This window comes from Equus przewalskii, chromosome 8 (genome assembly GCF_037783145.1).
Source record: "Equus przewalskii isolate Varuska chromosome 8, EquPr2, whole genome shotgun sequence".
NCBI classification, from domain to species: domain Eukaryota; kingdom Metazoa; phylum Chordata; class Mammalia; order Perissodactyla; family Equidae; genus Equus; species Equus przewalskii.
The window spans coordinates 64,324,449-64,343,580 of record NC_091838.1 but is presented as its reverse complement, the minus strand read 5'-3'; the positions used below and the strand labels follow the sequence as shown (position 1 = coordinate 64,343,580).

The 19,132-nt window shown below is 37.7% G+C and overlaps 1 protein-coding gene across 24 annotated transcripts in view; it reads left to right on the top strand.

Moving 5' to 3' along the window:
- Positions 1 to 292: 292 nt before the first annotated feature.
- Positions 293 to 19,132, top strand: part of TAF2 (TATA-box binding protein associated factor 2) — an 87,383-nt gene continuing 68,543 nt past the window's right edge. For 19 of the 24 annotated variants that reach the window (XR_011543497.1, XR_011543499.1, XR_011543500.1 and 16 more), the window contains exons 1-6: positions 293 to 516; positions 954 to 1,007; positions 9,458 to 9,618; positions 15,824 to 15,942; positions 17,279 to 17,420; positions 18,676 to 18,907. Coding sequence is in view for 15 of the 24 variants with exons in the window: in XM_070631953.1 (XP_070488054.1) it covers positions 433 to 516; positions 954 to 1,007; positions 9,458 to 9,618; positions 15,824 to 15,942; positions 17,279 to 17,420; positions 18,676 to 18,907 (792 nt within the window). In the remaining 9 variants the exon portion in view is untranslated. Of the gene's footprint in view, positions 517 to 953; positions 1,008 to 9,457; positions 9,619 to 15,823; positions 15,943 to 17,278; positions 17,421 to 18,675; positions 18,908 to 19,132 lie in introns of those variants that run through there. The other 5 variants (XM_070631960.1, XM_070631959.1, XM_070631958.1 and 2 more) reach the window with 3 other exon arrangements.

Below are 19,132 nucleotides of genomic sequence, written 5' to 3'. Positions count from 1 at the left end.
CGGCTTCTCTAAATTTGCACAGCCCTCATCCACTGCACACATACGGAGAGGCACAAAACGCCAATGTTACCGCGTAAGCCCCGCCCCCGACACAAAACTTCCGGCTCCGCCCCCTTTCGCCGACCCACTTCCGCTGACGCCGGAGGTCAGAGGTGACAGGCAAGATGGCTGACGGGCCCTGTGAACTGTTTTCGAGAGGAGCATCTCCGTGACAGGACCTCGGCGAGGGCGGCTGAGGGAAGCCGAGTCGGGGCGCGAGTTTGAGGCGCCGGCCGCGGATCGAGCGGGGCCGGGCGTGGGAGCAGCGGGAGCCCCGGCGGCGGGGCGTGACTGTTGAGAGGCTGGGGGAGCGGCCAGGGTGAGGAGCCGGCCGCCGGGGATGCCCCGCCGCCCCCCGGGCCGCCGGGAAGCCGAGGGCCGCGGGGTCGCTTCATGCCGCCGACTGGTCTCGAGCCCGCCAGAATGAACAGGAAGAAAGGAGACAAGGGCTTTGAAAGCCCCAGGCCATATAAATTATAAGTATCTTTTCATCTCCTTTTCCTCTTCCAGGGTTTGTTTTCCTGAATTATATGTTGTGATTGTTTCTAACTGACTCGGTGGGCCTGGGAAACCTTGTGGGAAACTAGACCCTTCTCACTGTGTTGGAAGTGGTGTTTGTAGGGCGGAAATGCTTTGATTGACAGTGTTCGTCGACAGATTTAGTGCCCCTTGCGGGGTATGAAACCTTTTTCTTAAAATACTAAACTAATATTTTTGTCCAAAGAATTCTATTTTCATGGCTTCTTGCTCAATTTAAAACAAGTTACCCCAGTTTGTAGGATTTTAAAATGAAAGGTAAAATGTGATTTTGAGCTGCTTAGAGCACAGTCCTTGCTTAGACTTGCATAGAATTATGCTTCATTTAATAATAGAAATATTTTGTTTATTTTGTTTTTGTATTTTTTTTATATACAACCCATCAGGTCGTCTGCATCAACAACATAAACTTCCAGAGAAAATCTGTTGTGGTAAGTATATTCTCAACAGTTGTGAGCAGTGACAAGTCCACCTTTACAATACTTTGAAATTTCCCTTTCCGGATAACTGTATTTCAAGAATAGGTAAGAATCTGAATTCAGATCTGTATGACTCCAAGGTCCATGACCTTGTTACTATAATACTGGCTGCCTCCTTAATTCTCCCTTACCTTTTTTTTTGTTTTCTATTTCCGGATTAAAATCTGATTCCTTATACTCTGTTGTGGAATATGAAAGTTGTTATTACCAAGCTTTTTAGAATTGTGCATAAAATAAGAATAAGCCCATAGGAAGATTTCTTCCGTGAAAAAGTTAATTAAGGTTAGTGCACACACTGACTGAACTTGGCCGCTAAGAGGTTAGTTTTGTTTTCTGATCTTGGCTGACTTGGTTTAGGTGACGTCTCTTTGTAGAGAAGTTTTAGATAAGGTGTTTGAAATCTCATAACCCTTCCCCCCGCCTTTTAGATGAATGGATTTCCTGTATAATCCATTCTAGGGGAGTCCTTGATAAGCCAAGTATTTAATTTACTCTCTGAGCGAAAACTGTATTAAATAGACTAAAATCTTAGTGAGAGGTGGTTTTCTTTGAGTGATGTCATCAACTTCCCTTTCAAATTGTTTGCCTAAGATGAGTTGTACAGATAAAAAAGGTAACCTTTTCATAACAATCATAGAATTTTAGATTTATAAGACTCCTTAAAGGTTCATTAAGTGCATTCTCTTCATTTAAGGAGTTTCTGTTTCAATATTCCTTACATATGATTATTTACTTTGTACCTCATGAAGGATAGTTTAGGTGGTGTTGTGTTGATGAATTGGGTAAGGAAGATATGGGAGAATTAGGGAGTCTAGTTAAGGGGTTCCTATTAATAATCTAGGGGAGAAATGATGAAACCCTGAATGAGGATATCATTAGTGAAATGACATAGAAATAGAGTTGACATGATTGACTGAATTACAGTGAACATTTATTAAGTACATACTACATGTAAGACCATCTTCTAAGGTTTTGTGTTAATCTTAAGTAACTTAATCTTCACAATAACCTCATGTAGTAGATATTATTTTAATCCTTGTTTTTATAAATAAAGCAGCTGAAAGAATGGAGGCAGAGGTGCCAGCCCGGTGGTTCAGTGGTTAAGAATGGAGGCTAAGTAACTTACTTAAGGCCGTGAAGTTAGCAAGTGATTGAGCCATTTTTAATCAAGAGTGACCTAAGAGTCATCTGCATCTTCTTTCTGTCTGTTGTTCCCGCTTTCCACCTCCTCTACTCCTGGCAAAATGATAGAAAGGAATTGCAGATGACTCTTACTGGGAATGCTAGAAAGGAGCATCCACGTGGATGATTTTTAGGTTTCCTACTGGAAAAGTTTAAGTGATATATGAGTTAGGATCCTAGAAAGAAACAAATGGCACATTCCTGCACATTAATTAAGGGGAAGTAATGAAAGAACTACTTAGAACAAACAGGGTTAAGAGAGATGAAGAGATGGAGGAGCCCCCTAGGTTAGCAACAAGGAACAGTTACCACTGCTAAACTGAAAGAACAAAGGAAGGGAGAGTTTACCAGAGCCTACTGTAGCTGTAAGAAAGAGTCACCTTACAGGAGCTATGGCCTTTAGTAGAAAGATGAGCTACCGCCTGCCTCAGCCTGGCGGAGAGGAACTTGGGGGAATAAATATAATGAACTTGATTTCCTTCTGCTCTTCAGTTTCCTCTTTGTGTCTCTGGTTTGACCAACCCAACCAGAAAGCCAGAGGGCTGGTGCTCAGTTAGTGCAACCCCTGGGATACAGAGTAGGGTTGAGAGTGGATTAGGAGGGGCAAAAGGAGAATATCTAGAAGAGTCTACCCCTTTTGCCCCAAATCTTCCTCTCTTGTCTTCTGTTGAGATGAAAAACTGGTGTTTCCAATGTAAGGGACCTAACGAAGTCCTATCAGCTGTTGTAGGGATTGGCAATAGCCAACTACACTTTTTTGTAAGTTAAGTTTTATTTGAACACAGCCACACCCATTTATTTATATATTGTCTGTGGTTGCTTCTGAGCTACAGTGGCAGAGTTGAGTAGCTGTGGCAGAAACTGTAACACAGCCTAACTGTGTATTCATAAAGCCTATTTACTCTCTGGCCCTTTAAGAAAAACTTTGCTGATCCCTGAACTGATGTATTAGTGTGAGGAAATGGCTGTTCAGCACTGTTCCTGCCTAAAATATCAGCTACCACTAGTATCTTTCATACAAGATACTGGAAAGAAAAGTGGGTAAAAAAGAATGTGAAACTTAATTGCTACAGCCCCTGCTTTCTTTAGCTGGTGTCAGGGTCTTAGTTGATATATACAGCTTCCTTATTCCTCCACACATTCCATTTTTCCCTTTTCTTTTGCCAGCATTTCTTTTGGTCTGATCTAGACCTTCACTCCTGTAGGATATGCATCCTTGCTTGTTCTGTCTTTATTGAGTTGTTGCAGTTTTCCATTGACTAGGACTATTAGTCTAGTGAGACCTAAGAGGCATTCCAGTGAATCCCTTGGATTCCAGATGTAGTTTTTGTCCTTACTATATAGCAGAACCTCAATTCCTGTTTGATAATTGGGATTAGTCATTTCAGCTACTACAGTGACCCCTTTTTCTGCCTATTGGGTCAATGGGATGAGGAGCCCAAAGTGGTGGTCCAGGGACAGTCTCATCTTCCAATTTATTGGAAGCGTGACTGTGTGCGCTGATGGATGCATTCCTTCCATGGCTGCTAGAACCTCCCAATATACTGAACCCGGGTCACAAAGACAGGAGGCAGGAATTCTTTGAGGGCTTTTTTGGTGGCATAGTGAAAATAGTCACTCCAGCTTGGTTCCCAGATCTATTTTGGCAATGGAGAGGTAACCCTATATATTGTCCACTAGTTTAAGATAGCCTGTTAGAGGTCTCTCAGTTGGTGTTGTAACAGCCTTCAGCAATTTTTTTGCCAGCTGCTTTGGGATGATAGCGCACAAGATAAAACCAGTAAATTTTGTGTTTAGGAGCCCACTGCCACAGTTCCCCATACACTTGGTTGGGAGCATGTATGGACTCCTGCAATGAAATGTAAGGCTTTTTGTAAGTATATTGTAGTTAGGGAAGGAAAATCTAGAACATGTGTCTGTTCTCGTAAGGACAAATCACTGCCCCTGCGGTGATGTGAACTGTCCAATGTAGTCCTTTCTCTACCAACTGCCTAACTGATCCTTCCTGGAAAGGTCCCATATTAGAAGCTTACTGTGATCCTCTGCTATTGGGAGGTGGGCACTCAGCAGTAGTGGCAGCCAGATCAGCCTTGGTGAGAGGAAGATGATGTTTTTGGGCTCATGCATTGCCTCCGTTCTTGCCACCATGATCACTTTGTATATTGAGCAGGGTGGCTATGGAAAGAGTCTATGACATCTACTGGATAATCTTGCCAGTTGACTTTTGAGGGCCCCCTCTGCAGTGGATGCCCTCTGATGGTCATTTATGTGATAATAACATGAATATTTTCATATTATACCTATTCTGAGGAATCCTTTTATATACTTACATCTCCCACCATCTTCTTATTTTTGTTGTTTAATCTCGTTCTTTCCAAACCTCTAACCAGTTGGCCAACCCATTAGCAACTGCCCATGGATCAGTGTAGATGTGTACTTTAGGCGATCTCTATTTCTACAAAGAGTGTAAAACCAGATGTATTTCCCAGTGTTCAGCCTACTGTAGGATTTTCTTCCACTGTCTTTCGGGACCACACTTGAGTGGGATTCTGATGGCAGCTACCATCCACTTGCAACTGGTGCCAGCATCCTGTGCAGATTTATTCGTAATTCAGGCTTGTGTTTTGTCTATTCTGTTAACTGAGCATGGGTAACTTTCCATGAGGCCATTGGATTCTGAGTCACCTGCTCATGCTGTTTTCTTGTGCCGTATGAACCTGCTTGGCCTTGGTCCTGATGTGTTGTTGCCATTTAAAAGGGGAAAGCTGCGCACATGCCCAGCTTTATTTTTCAGAGCTTCATATTCTACTCAGTTCATGATGGCCATTTCAGGTAACATAGTTTTTGGAATTCCTCTGGTCGTGTGTTCAGTTTGAACTGCAGAGTCTAGTAGCAAACCAGTAGTTGCTTTGCAAATGGAGAATAGTTATTGGCAGAAGAGGTCATGTCCTTACCCCCAAACCCTTGGAATGTGCACTGTCATTCTGTTGGAGAAAGCCAGAATCTATAAAGCATCTCTGTCTGCTGTGGATGTTTTCTATACCATTGGATGTGCTGAGTCATAAGGCCCAAGTGGCAGGGCAGCTTGTACCGCTGCTTGGACCTGCTGCAGAACCCTTCTTGCTCTGGACCTCTCTCAAAACTCATAACCTTAGAGGTTGCCTCAGCAGTATGCCTGAATGTATATATTGCTTCCAGAATCCAAAGAAGCCCACCAAGTTTTGTGCCTCTCTTTTTCCCACCTTGGTGGGTAGTGCAAAATGAAGCAACTTATCTTTCATTTTAGAAGGTCTGTTTTTATATTCCTCAGACCACTGGAACCTGAGAAGCTTTATTGATGTGACAGACCCCTGAACATTCATAGGATTTAATTCCCATCTTCTGCCATCCATATGTTTATTAAGGTGTTTAGAAAACTTGCTTTTCCCTTCTCACCAGGTCCAGTTAGCATAATATTGTCAATGTAATATTCCAGTATAGTTCTCTATGGGCTATCCTGTAATCAAGGGACTTTGGGAGTATGACTGAGCAGAAGAATTGATATAGTTATTAGTTATTAGATGATAGTGAAGGGGTTCTGCTGTCTTGAAGGTAACCTGCTTCTGATTGTATTTTCCTGATAAGGATTGGGGGGAAAAGCATTTGCTTGATAATTAGTGGAATGCACGTTACCAAGAGCTGTGTTGATTTGCTGCAGTAAAAATACTGCGTCTGCAAACATGGTTGTGATTGGCAAATTTGTGATAATTGACCATTATTCCCCGAAACCTACTTGACTTTTGCATTGGCCAAAATAATTGAACTAAATGAAGATGTAGTAGGCATCTTACAAATCTCTGGTGGCACTAATCTTTGTAATTCCCCAAGGGATGTCTAGTTGCTGTGATTTACTATCTTGATTTACTAAGTGATCCAGTGGTGTCCGCTTCGTTCTTCCATAATAGTCCTCACTCCAATGGTAAGAGAATGAATATGGGGATTTGCCAATTACTAAAATATATACTGTATGTTCTAGGACTGGGGAACTAAGCACAAGTCCTGCTCTGAGATAGACTTGGACTGTGAACCCCTCTATTACCTGACCTCTAAAGACTTCCAGTCTGACTAGTAAACTATGGTGATGTTTTGGGACTCCAGGGATTAATGTCAGTTCAGAACCAAGATATAGTAACTCCAGGAGGAGGGCAAAAATTAATTTGAGAGTGACATAGGTCTCAAGATTTTAAAAGAAAGATATGTGAGACTTGAACATGTTTGTAAGCAAAGGAAAAAATCCTATAGAGAGGAAGATTGTAATTATAGGAAAGGGTAATTAATAGAGCAGGATTTCTGAGGATACTGGCTTCTAGCTCTTATGGAAGTCTGCTTAATTCTTAAACAGGAGGAAAAGGTAGGTACGTGTAGCAGAAGGGGAAGGGAATTGATAGTTGGCAGAAGAGTGGTTGAAGTTAAGGATCTTGGGTGGATGGAGAAGAAAGTAGCCCCTAAAGTGCCAGGAAGGATTCTAGTGAGAAACTGGAGGAAGTCAAGGAACAGAATTTCATGTGGTTAAACAGGACTGGGAGAGAAATAATGAGGGACAAAGGGATAAACATTGTGGACATTCAACTTTAAAATGTCAGCATCAGAGCAGTTCTGAGCAGCGATGAGGTGTCTTTCAGAAAGAGTGTGATCTTGATTGCTGTCCCGGAGTGAAAGTGAAGATCATAGGACTAGAAGTCAAGGAGCTTTGAAGCATTGTTACTGCACGGATCAGATCTATCTACATTCAGGTCACTTAGAGTGGTGGCAGAGATAGGTTGGAAAGGAAGAGTATGAGCCTTCATTGAATGTTGGGGAATTTGGGAGATAATAGTGAAGAGGAATAGAGGATGGTATACCTGTATGGCATGAACACAAAGGAAAAGAGTAATAAAAACATTTACTAGATGCCAGCTATGATTTTAAGTGCTTTCCAAGTATTAAATTGCTCAGTAGTTGTAACACCACCAAAAGGTTAGGTAGTGTCATTATTCTTGTTTTGAGGCAAGTGAAGAAACTGAGGTACAGAGAGCTAGAGTAACTTAGCCCAAGATCATATTTGGTGGTGGGGCTGGGATTTGAATGCAACCAGACTACCTCCAGAAGACATTTATTTAACAATAACTATACTGCCCTTGTTCTTTTAGTGTATGCTATATAAAATCCTGTAAATGGTCTAGAAGTAGCAGTGGAAACTAGGAGGTTTCCTGTTTCCCTCTTGTCTAATTTCTAGTGAGTGAAAGAATAAGTAGCTTCTTGTCAAGGAGGATTTAAGGGACATTTCATCTAAGGCTAGGAGGTAGAGAAGGAGTTTTTGAAAAGGTTAAGTGGCACAGGGGAGGTTACTTAAAATGAGACAAGGGTTCTAGGAGGATGGTCAGTTGTGAAGTGGCGGGGAGAGAGCAAGAAGATGAAAGTGAGAGGTTAGATGACCTGAGGGGCTTGCAGTTGTGCCAGTGGCTAAGGATGACAGACTGGAGGGCAGTCATTGGGTCTCAATGCTGCGGGCAGATTTAGGTTAGGGCTCTAGGTGGTGTCAGAGACCTGATGATACAAGGAGACTGGGCTTTTCCCATCTTCATGAAAGACACTCCATTCACTGTATTATTATTAACCTTGGTTTAGAAAGCCAAATCCTGTTCTTGTGTTCAACCTGTGTAGCTAACTCTTGACAGCACTTTCCATAATCTTTTGTTCGCTTTTGACATTCTTTGGTTCTGCTTGCTGTCTTTCAGCTGATCCAAGTTCATTTGTGTAGATTGGTCAGTGGATAGCTGATAGGTTAATCAAGGGAATTTGGGTCCTCCTCCCTACACGTTGCTCACAGTTTGTAGCTTTTAACGCAGAGATTTCATCAACGGTTTTTTGGCTTTGCTCTTTGTTCTCCTTTGCTTCCATATAGAGCTGTCCAGTGGTCTAGTTTAAGGATGTATGGCTCTCCTCTTATTTGGAAATTGAGGGGAAAGAGGCTGCAGAATCTCTAGGCCTTTGAGTAGTTGGGCTGAATATTATCTAAAAAAGATTCTTGGATATTTATTATTTAAAAGCCTTTTACTGAGAGAAATTATGGTATAGTGGGAATCAATTGGGATCATTTAGATGTGAGTTTGAATCTCAAATCTCCACTTATTAATGATATAATTTTCTCAACTGTGTTAACTTATCTGTAAAAAGTATAAAGGAGTACTTATCTCTTAAAGTTGTCACTGGGATTAGAGAGAATTTATGAAAATATTGAGTGTGATATCTGGCATATAGTAGTGCTCATTAAATAGTAGCCATTATAAATTGTTATCATCTAGTCCTCTAAGGTTATTGCCTGAGTTTCATCTTAGATATTCCTGTTAGAGCCTCTGAAATTTTTCTGTTCACTTTGCAGCCCCTGAAATATTACTATTTCATGCCCTCCCAATATTTTGTGTCCAAGTACCCCAGTTTTCAACCTAAGGTATTAAACTCACTGGGCTTATCTTCCATGTTTCATTGGTTCATCTTTCCTATTTGATTCAACACAAGAGGGTGGTGGGCAGTCAGTGTATTTAGCTGTCTCTCATGTCTTTGGTTCATGCTTCGTAGACATTGCTCACCACACTGCTAACATGGTAGAACAATATATGGCCTCTGGGACTATTTTGTAGGAAATCATCTAGCACTTTGAAGTATCTCGTGCTCTTGAAGGCAGCAATAGATTTTCCCTACTTGCCTGCGTGTCTCTTGTGGCTCTGACTTCTTCCCATGTCCTGATTTACCTCTGTGAGCAGACACACATAGTTGTTAGCTTTCGTATTGTAGTTTTTTACCCTGTTTAGGGAGCATGTCCTTTCACTCACTCACCTGGTTTTGATTCTCTTTCTGTTGTCATTTTCTTTTCCTTCATCCCTGTTTTGGTTCCACTGTGTCTACAAATTCTTATATTTGAGAGTAGTGGGTCCTTTTACTTTTTTTCTAGCAAATGGCCTAATTTTCACTGATAGTGAATGTGAACCACCAGCATGATAAAGTTTGCATAATTCACACCCGTTCAGTCATTAGGACGACTGTGTTTGAAATGAAGATACTTGGAGAGCATTTGTATGTATGTAGCTATTTGGGATTCTGTCTCTGGAGTGGTATGTGTATAAGTAGTAGAAATCAAAGAAATGTGTTCTAAAACATACCAGTCTTAGTTGTAATGAAGTTATTATTCTTTATCTTTACAGGGATTTGTGGAACTGACTATATTTCCCACAGTTGCAAACTTGAATAGAATCAAGTTGAACAGCAAACAGTGTAGAATATACCGAGTAAGGATCAATGATTTAGAAGCTGCTTTTATTTATAATGATCCAACCTTGGAAGTTTGTCACAATGAATCAAAACAGTAAGTTATATACTTTAAAAGCCGATATTTCTAACAGTTATGTTTTTTTCATGTGATTAGATTAATTTTCCAGCAGATTTTTTTTAGATTATTATTAGACTCTGGTTCCTAATTCTTTTTTTCTAATTATAATTTCTGTTGCTTTTGCCACTCTGCACATTTGGTTTAAGAATTTTAGTAGCTCTACCCAACATAGTTAGTTATTAAGTTTCCCTTCTTCAGACTACACTTTTAAGGCAGTACTTATCGGAGAACTTTAAATAAATTTTCTTAGCCATTTTTCTACTTTTAATGTTTTCTTAAAAGTATTTAGTTTATAAATATTAAGTGTAATCTTCGATGAGTTAGATAGTCACCATAATCTGTAGACCAGAGACTACTTTAAAAATTCTATAAAATATTTTGACTACTTTAGAATATCATAGAAAAATATTATGCCTGAAATATCTCATTCCTTCGCTTTAAATAAATATTGCGTCTATTGAGGCTACTTCTGATTTTTATCAGTAAATATATATTGTTGTGATGTTTTATGTTCTATTTTTTTCATTTAAATACTTTCCACTTTTCCGTGTATTATGAGAGGCTTCATTTTTTATTATTTTGTGGTCAGGAAATAGTCCATTTACTCAGTATACTGTAGTTTGCATGATTATTTTTCAGTTTGGCATTTATATAATTTCCAGCTTTGTGGGCATAGGTAATGTTGAGTGAATATTCTGGCTCAGCTAAGTTTTTTTTTCCTTTGAATTGTTTCTTAGGAATATAGGATTATTTATCATTCTTATGGCTCTTCTTACCATTTTACTTGATTGTGCCCAGTAAGATTTGTACTGATTTAAATATTGTATTTTAAGGCATTTGTTTTTTCAAAGCTTTGATAGCATTGATTGTATCATTTCTGTGATTCTCAGTGTTTGAGGTTAAAATGTTCCAAACTATAAACTTTCTTTTTTGTAAACTATAAACTCTTTAGTCAAGATGGTATTTTAACTGGTCCAGATGTGTAATATTGCCTTAAGGCAGCAGTTCTCAAAGTCTGATTCCCAGACCTGCAGCATCAACATCACCTGGGAACTTGTTAGAAATGCAAATTCCAAAGTATTACCCCAGACCTAGTGACTTAGAAACTGGGCACAGGGTCCTACAATTTGTGTTTTAACTGTCCTGCCACATGATTCTGATACAAGCTAAAGCTTGAGAACCACTGCCTTAAGGGATTGCAAGTGTGGAGAAAGGAGACTTATCTTTAGACATATTTATGCTCCCAATAATCTGGTTTAGAATCTTTCAAACTCAGAGAAAAGAAAATGTTGTTGATGGGGCTGGCCCCATGGCTGAGTGGTTAAGTTTGCACGCTCTGCTTCGGCAGCCCAGGGTTTCACCAGTTCGGATCCTGGGTGGGGACATGGCGCCACTCATCAAACCAAGCTGAGGTGGCATCCTACATGCCACAACTAGAAGGACCCACAACTATAAATATACAACTATGTACTGGGGTGCTTTTGGGAGAAAAAGGAAAAATAAAATCTTGAAAAAAAAAAAGAAAATGTTGTTGGAAAAATTCAGGGAATCTCTGAATTGCTCCTATGACTTCCCATTTCATAAAGGTGAGTTACATTGATTTTACAGCCACACTTGTAGAACTGACATAAAAAGACTTATTACAAAACCATCTACATCCTCTTTTCCTAAGGAAAAAAAAAAGTCATCTGCCTTTGGAGGAGTAAGTAAATACCACTAATAAATGGGAAAGGCACCTGTAAAAGAGCAGGTTGGGGAGCCAGTGCCTTGCCAGAAGGGCAATTTGGCTGCCGTATCGAGCCTAGAGCTCTGCGTTTGGTGACAGGGTAAGAAGCCTTTCCATCTGCCAGTCACAAGACACAGTGTTGGCACATCTGCTTTAGCAGTTTTTGTTGCTCAGGTCTCAAAGAAGATAATCTACGACAATGCAGTGACAGGATCAGTGGACTCCAAATCTGTCGAGGAAGCAAGCTTTTCTATGCTATGCTTATTTTGAGTGATGATATCCCTTAAAATTTTTCTTTAGTAATAGGGAAGATGCCTCATCACTTTTAGTGTTATAAATAAAGGAAGTCATAAAGGAGAGTTTTTTCAAAGGTTAGGTTAGGAAATTGGGAGAGGTAAAATATATTTTAAATTTTCTTTCCAGCTAAAAGGAGAGCTCTGTTAGCCATGATCACTTAGTAAATATTTGCTGACACCCCTGCTTTTCTGCCTAACTCTAGAATCTTGATTACTTTTAAGAGGGATGACGTTAGTTATTTACTGATGTGTTTATTCTCTGACTTGTTCAAAAGAGAATTTGAGAAAAATTTTAGAATTTTATTAGACAATAAATTTAGTAGTGAAATTGGTACAAAGGGTGAAAAAGTATAGAATAGTGGGTGCACGCTGTTAAGTTACTCCACAATTGTTAGAGGAAAACTGTAGGTTTGGTTTTGATATTTCTGGTTGCCATACCAAAAAGGGAAACTATCATTTATAAGATTTATAAGACACAAGACAGAAACATACCAATTATTCAGAAGAAATACTGCTTTTCTTAGCGGTTAGATGTGAAAACTATCTCTGTGGATGACAGTATTTTCGAAGGGAACTTTGGGAAAGGCAGATTGTTAAGGTGTTTAGCTTGTCCTTAGATACGTCTGTTACCTTTCTTGTTTCTCAAGTAACTTACTTTCTTTAATGAACCAATAAAATTTCCACTAAAGCTGAAACAGAAATTAAGTATAGCAGTTTTGAAATTGAACGTTAAACTTAAAATTCAGCGGAAAAATTTGATCTTTAATATATACAAGAATGTCCTAACATTCAAAGAAGTAATATACTACTTCATCATGTTTTCTTCCTTTGTTTTTTAAAGTTAAGGTGCCATGCCAGGCTCTCCTATTTATAATGGAAAGAGTGTGCTTACCTTGGTTGAGATTCAGCACTTTTAAATTGTAGGGGGAGTGCAAGAAAGAGAAACATTTGGATAAGAGACTAAAAGGCATGTCTACCTGTATATCTAACTAAATGTTAGCTGAGTTGTTAAATTATCTGTACTAGCAATTAAAAATCCTATTGGTTATGTGAACAAGGCTTCTCTCTCTCTTTGACTTATTATCTGCCAGTAGAATTATTGCAGCACTTGTTTCTCCAAATATGTTTTGTGTTTGGATCTTACATACTGTGGATGGATTATAGTTTTCCTTCATAGGAGCTATGGCTCTTTGGTGTTTTGTTTTTTTTCTTTTTTTGCTGCATTTGTCTCATCTTAGAATAATATAAATGTAGACTTTGCCAGATAAACTGTTTCTGTGGATGGAGAGCCTACAGCGGCTGACATCTTTCTTTCGTCTTTGTTTCTTTCCCTTTCCTAGATAGGCTTTGCCACTTCAAGAAGACCTTTTTTATTTTGCCTGAAAAGTCTCAACTTTCCAAAGTTCTAAGAGTCAGTTTAATTCCTGTCTACTGTCTTCATTTTTACTAAGGAATGGCAGTAGAAATAAAGATGTCTTAAGATATAAATGAAATAGATAGCGAGTGATTAGAGTGATCTTTTTAGAGTGATTAGAATTGATTTTTTTTAATTGGTGAGGTTTTTTTTTGACGATTTTCTAGGTTTTATATTTTAATACGAACTTCAACAAAGGGATTTTAAAGGTTATTTTACTGATAACATAATAAAAGTGGTTGGTTCCATTATTGATTATGGTTAAGTAATATGTATAGTTTTATCTTTTAACTCAGCCACAATGTCTCACGGGCAGTTGTTTTAGTATTGCTTGGAATTAAGTTGTCATACTTGGAGGAATTAGGGTTCATTTAGTAAATCTTCAACAGGAATTTTTCCTGTACTATTCTTTCCACCTTCTACTTGAATGCTTCCAGCTCTGGAGGGCTCACTGGATTTTAAAGCACCTCTTTCATTATTTCTAAATGCTAGAAAGTTCTTTGTTACGTCAAGCTGTTGTTTATAATAGATTTTTGGAGAAATTCTTTTGAGTGCCTTGATTTACCAGTTTTTCCGTATCCCCTACAGCATTACTCATGTTTAAGCCTTGTTTCCTGAGGAGGACTGGGGGTTGGCGATGGTGGTGGTCATAGGTCAAGAGCGCATTAATATTTTGCTTTCATTATTATTCTGAAAACTGAAAACACTTATTATAATCTTGCCTTGTAATTTTTGGCTTTTGTGAGGTTATTATGAAAGGAAACATATTTGATTCGTATTATGAAAGGAAACACTGAAATCCAAACCATGAGAAGATTGTTTCTCATAACTGACTTCCCAATAGATTCCATTTATAATGACTCACCATTTTATTTGGACCACATTACCTTTTCTCAGGAAATGAGGAGATTAAGTGACAATAATTTCCCATAAAAAACCTGAGCAGTCTAATATGTAATGTTTAAATTTGTTTTTTTGTGTAACGATTATTTTTTACTTTTGAATTTCACAGATAACTGGGAGAAAATTACAGATTCTTCAGCTATCTTTCAGATTTTATGTTTTGAGAGTCTATAGAAAAGAAATTGCAATGTATAGGTGTACAAAGTCTTTAAAATTAGGTGGTATGTTAACTAATTGCTGGTAAGGATGCAGAGCAACTGGCATTTTTATATATTACTGATGGGAATGCAGAATGGTACAGCCATTCTGGAAAACAGTTTGGCAGATACTTCTTTTTTAAAGATTGGCACCTGAGCTAACAACTGTTGCCAGTCTTCTTTTTTCTTTTTTTCTACTTTTTCTCCCCAAATCCCCCCAGTACATAGTTGCGTATTTTAGTTGTGGGTCCTTCTAGTTGTGGCATGTGGGACACCACCTCAACATGGCCTGATGAACGGTGCCATGTCTGTGCCCAGGATCTGAACCAGTGAAACCCTGGGCTGCCGAAGCGGAGCGTGTAAACTTAACCACTCGGCCACAGGGCTGGCCCCTGGCAGATTCTTATAAAGCTAAACTTATATTTTCCATGCAACTCAGCAGACCCACTCTTGGGTATTTGTACTACAGAAATGAAAATTCAGTTCACATAAAAACTAATACAGAATTGTTTGTAGCAGCTTTATTTGTGATAGTCAAAAACTGGAAACAACCTAGATGTCCTTCAGTGGGTGAATGAATAAACAATAAATAATCTGTGGTACAGTCTCTACAATAGAATACAGTGTATAAAGGAACAAACTATTGATACATGTGACACCTTAGATGAATTTCAAAGACATGCTGAGTAAGACAAGCCTCAGAAGGTTGCATTCTGTATAATTGCATTTATTTGACACAAGGCATAGTGCAAAGGACTTTTTGAGATGATGGAACTGTTCTATATCCTGATTGTGGTGGTGGTTACATATGTGTTAAAAGAATATAGAATTATATACCAAAGGAAAAAAAGTTACTTTTACTTATGATAATTTAAAAAAAATGCATGGTATGTGAAAACACAGGGTTATCTGTTTTTATTATGGTCCTGGAGTTTTTACACCTTTTATTTTACATATTTATTTTACAGAAAGAAATTGTTAAAATTACTGAGAAGTCTGTTTAAATACTTTCAGAACGTTATGTTGATTTCCAGAACAAAATGAGATGAGAACAATGTTTTCATATTTCCATAAGACTTGTGTGTGTTGTTTTCATCCAATAGGAAATAAGTCCAAGTAACTATTGAACAAATATTAAGTACCCCCTGGCATATAGAGGATATAACAGTGAACCAGCTGAAAGGTCTCCTCCTTCATTAAGCTTAAATTGCCATGCACTGGGGAGTAAAGGAGAACAGTATTACATTTTGAGGAATTGAGTCCCATCCTGAGTTGTTTTAAACAGCTTAGTTTCTGTCAGATTATAAAGCTTATTGAATCCATTCAAATTTTTGCCAGATTGACAAGGAATAATTATTTCTTCAATTCTACATGTCTTCTTTATTTTTGTATCAGGAAAGTGTAGTGGCTTTGGCGTTCCAAAGTTAATGAAGAATGTGATAATATTTACGTAGTATCGGCAAGTGGACCATATATGCCGTTGTACTTACAGTTTAATAGTTTTTGTCATGATGAGTAGAGCGACAGTTACGTGGCTAAAAAGCGTTCTTATGAATTATGTAAGATGATATAATGTCTACAAACAAGTGGTGCTAAATATTTGAGAAAATATGTGGTAAAATATGTGGCTTCTTTTTTCCCCCAGGAGAAATCTCAATTATTTTTCCAATGCTTATGCAGCTGCAGTTAGTGCTGTGGATCCTGATGCAGGAAATGGAGAACTTTGCATTAAGGTTCCGTCAGAATTATGGAAACACGTGGATGGTAAAGTACTAAGAATATATTGAGTGGACAATAAAATCATGTTAGATCTAGTGACTAGAAACTTTTACATGAAAATTAATGATATCGAAATTGTAAATTAATCAGTTGAAATATATAGGAGTTAGAACCTCTTTTTTTCCTTACGGATCACTGGGTAACAGGAAAATAGCAATCAAGGGCTGCGACAAAGAGCAATTTATTTCACTGTTGTTTTTAAAATGAAAGTTGTAGAAAAAAAAAGTTAGATGGATGGAACAATTTGTCAAGATTTGAGAATGCACACAATATCAAATTAGTTTAGAATTATAGCATTTTATTGTAGGAAGCATCCTAAAAAATCATCTGGTTCAGTTCTTTGCTTTTACAGAAAAATAATCTGAAGTCCAAAGAGAATAAGTGACCTGCTGGAGGTCACTAATTAGTAGTAGAGTCAAGGCTAGAACATAAGGTTCCTAACACCCACTCTGTATACTTTTGAGCATACTCTGATTGTTTCTGAATCTTCATTTTCTGTTGTATAAAGTAGCAGCTATTATAATTGTTATATGTAACCTTCTGCCTACCTTTATTTAGCCTTATAAAAATTAACTAAGATAAGAAAGTAAAAGACTTTTTGTTATGTTTTTCCTTTTTTTTTTGGTAGTTATTAGTGTGTAGGGGGGGATTTCTTGGGGGAAGGGGCTTTGCCCAATTTAGGGGACAGGCATGGAAGATCATCATTGCGTGTTAAGGGACTGGAGATAGTCCGTGTGGTTGTAACATTTTGGGAGAAATTAAACATCTTTTAATCTTATTATGAAATCAACACATATTATGTAAAAATCAAACATAACAGTAAGTAATACATAATGTAAATTCTTGCATAGTCCTTCCCACCCACCCCACCCCCTACTCCTTCTCCTACTCCCTGAAGTCAACTAGATTAACAATCTGTGGGAGAATGTAATGAGAGAACAAACTTGGAAGTAAGTTTTGAATTGGATCTGGAAGTCCTTAAGTGTTCTATGTGGTAGTTTTGAGCTTTTTTCTTTAGGCAGTGTATAGCACTGTCAGAAACTGTTGAGAGGACGATATGGCATGACCAGAACTATATTTTGGGAGAACACAGCTAGCAATGACTAGAATTGAGTGGCGGTGAGGACACCAGTGGAGGCAGACTATTGAGTTAATGTAGGTAGAGAGATGATGAAAGCCTAAGATAGGGTAAGTAGTGTGGTTTTTCATGTAAAACTCAGCCTTTGATACCCATTTTATGTTCATTGTCTTTGCCCTTGTTATAGACCACTGTTAATTATATATTTGTGTATCAATATATTTGTATATTTATTTGTTGCAGAGTTAAAGGTCCTAAAGATACACATCAATTTTTCTTTGGATCAGCCAAAAGGAGGTCTTCATTTTGTGGTACCCAGTGTAGAGGGAAGTATGGCAGAGAGAGGTGCTCATGTTTTCTCTTGTGGGTATCAAAATTCCACAAGGTAGATTATTAATTCTTATATATTGCAGTTAATTTCATTTTTAAATTGCACTTTTTCCTCTATGTATGCAATACGTGTATTTAGTATAAAATAAGAAATATGAGCTTGATCCCCAAGCTTCTTTTACCTCTTCTGAATCTTGTTGCATTAGTTATTCCTCCTCAATCCTATGTCTTCCCTCTGTTCTCTCCTAAAATCATCTCAGTTTTCTCTTATTTTTTTAACTTTATGTTGAAGTAAAACAACATCAGGAAATTACATAAATTGTAAATAGAAACTTCAATAAATTTTCACAAGTGAACAAACTCATGTAGTTCACAGTCACATAAAGAAAAACATTACCAGCATCACAGAATTCTTTCTTCCACCCACTTCCATTTGCTACTTACCCACCTAATATCCTCCTGCCCAAGGGTAACCACTATCCTGATTTATGAAATACTATGGATTAAGTACACCTGTTTTTAAACTTTATAAATGGAAGCGTATGCATTATGCTTTTTATATCTGGCTTTTGTGTTCAACACTGTGGTAGTGGGATTTACTTTCATTGTTGTTTGTAATTATAGTTCATTCTCGTAGCTCTATAGTTCACTACATGTTATTGAAATATTATTTTATAATATGCATACTCTCTTCAAATTATTATTAATACTACTCAGATTATTAACTCCTCCAAGCCAGGGATGCTGTCTTGTACTTATTTATGTTTTGGTACCAAGTACAGACCCTGGCGCATCATAAAACCTGAGCTGAGTTGATAGAAGGTTGAATAGAAATTTTATGACTGGCTTTATTTACCAGCACTGTTTGATTTTGTATAATGTATCACATATTCCAGAAAAGCACTTTACTGACTTATTGAATAGGTCCTGAATATTGTGTTTTTTAAAGCTTTATTATAAGCTTTTTTAGTTTCTGGAAATGAGTGCTATGTAAAAAGTGACTAATGTGAATAGACAAGTGAAAATTATTTTTAATTTAAATATTGGAAACTAAGAATGTCTTACTTTTTGGGATTTGAACTGGAGGCACCACATGATATATTTTCTTAATATTGCCAAATAATATTTGGAGACAGGTTTCTATCTTTATTCAAATTCTTTCAAGTTGCACAGTAAAAAAGCTTCAGCAGGCAAATAACTAAAGTTTCTTTTTGTACATATTCTATAAATGTTAAAATACCTTATCTGTGAGGAGAGCAGTGTAGGTTATACTTTCAACGTATTTTCTGTACTGTTGGTCTTTTTTCTAGATTTTGGTTCCCATGTGTTGATTCATACTCAGAATTATGTACATGGAAATTAGAATTTACAGTAGATGCTGCAATGGTGGCTGTTTCCAATGGAGATTTGGTGGAGACAGTGTACACACATGATATGAGGAAGAAGACCTTCCATTACATGCTTACCATTCCAACAGCTGCATCAAATATCTCCTTGGCCATTGGACCTTTTGAAATACTTGTAGATCCATATATGCATGAGGTAAATTGTAGCTTCTTGCTCCTTCTCTCTTCCCACCCTTTCACGCTTTGATAAAAAGAAGGATATTAATGGAATACTAGGTTTTTCTTAACTCTTCTTTCAACTATCAAAAATATCACTGGAGAGAAAAGATTTCCTTATCTGATATATTGAATGATCTGAATTCTTGAATGAATTCCTTTCAAAATATTTTCTTATTAAAATTTCAGATTTTTTTCAACAAAG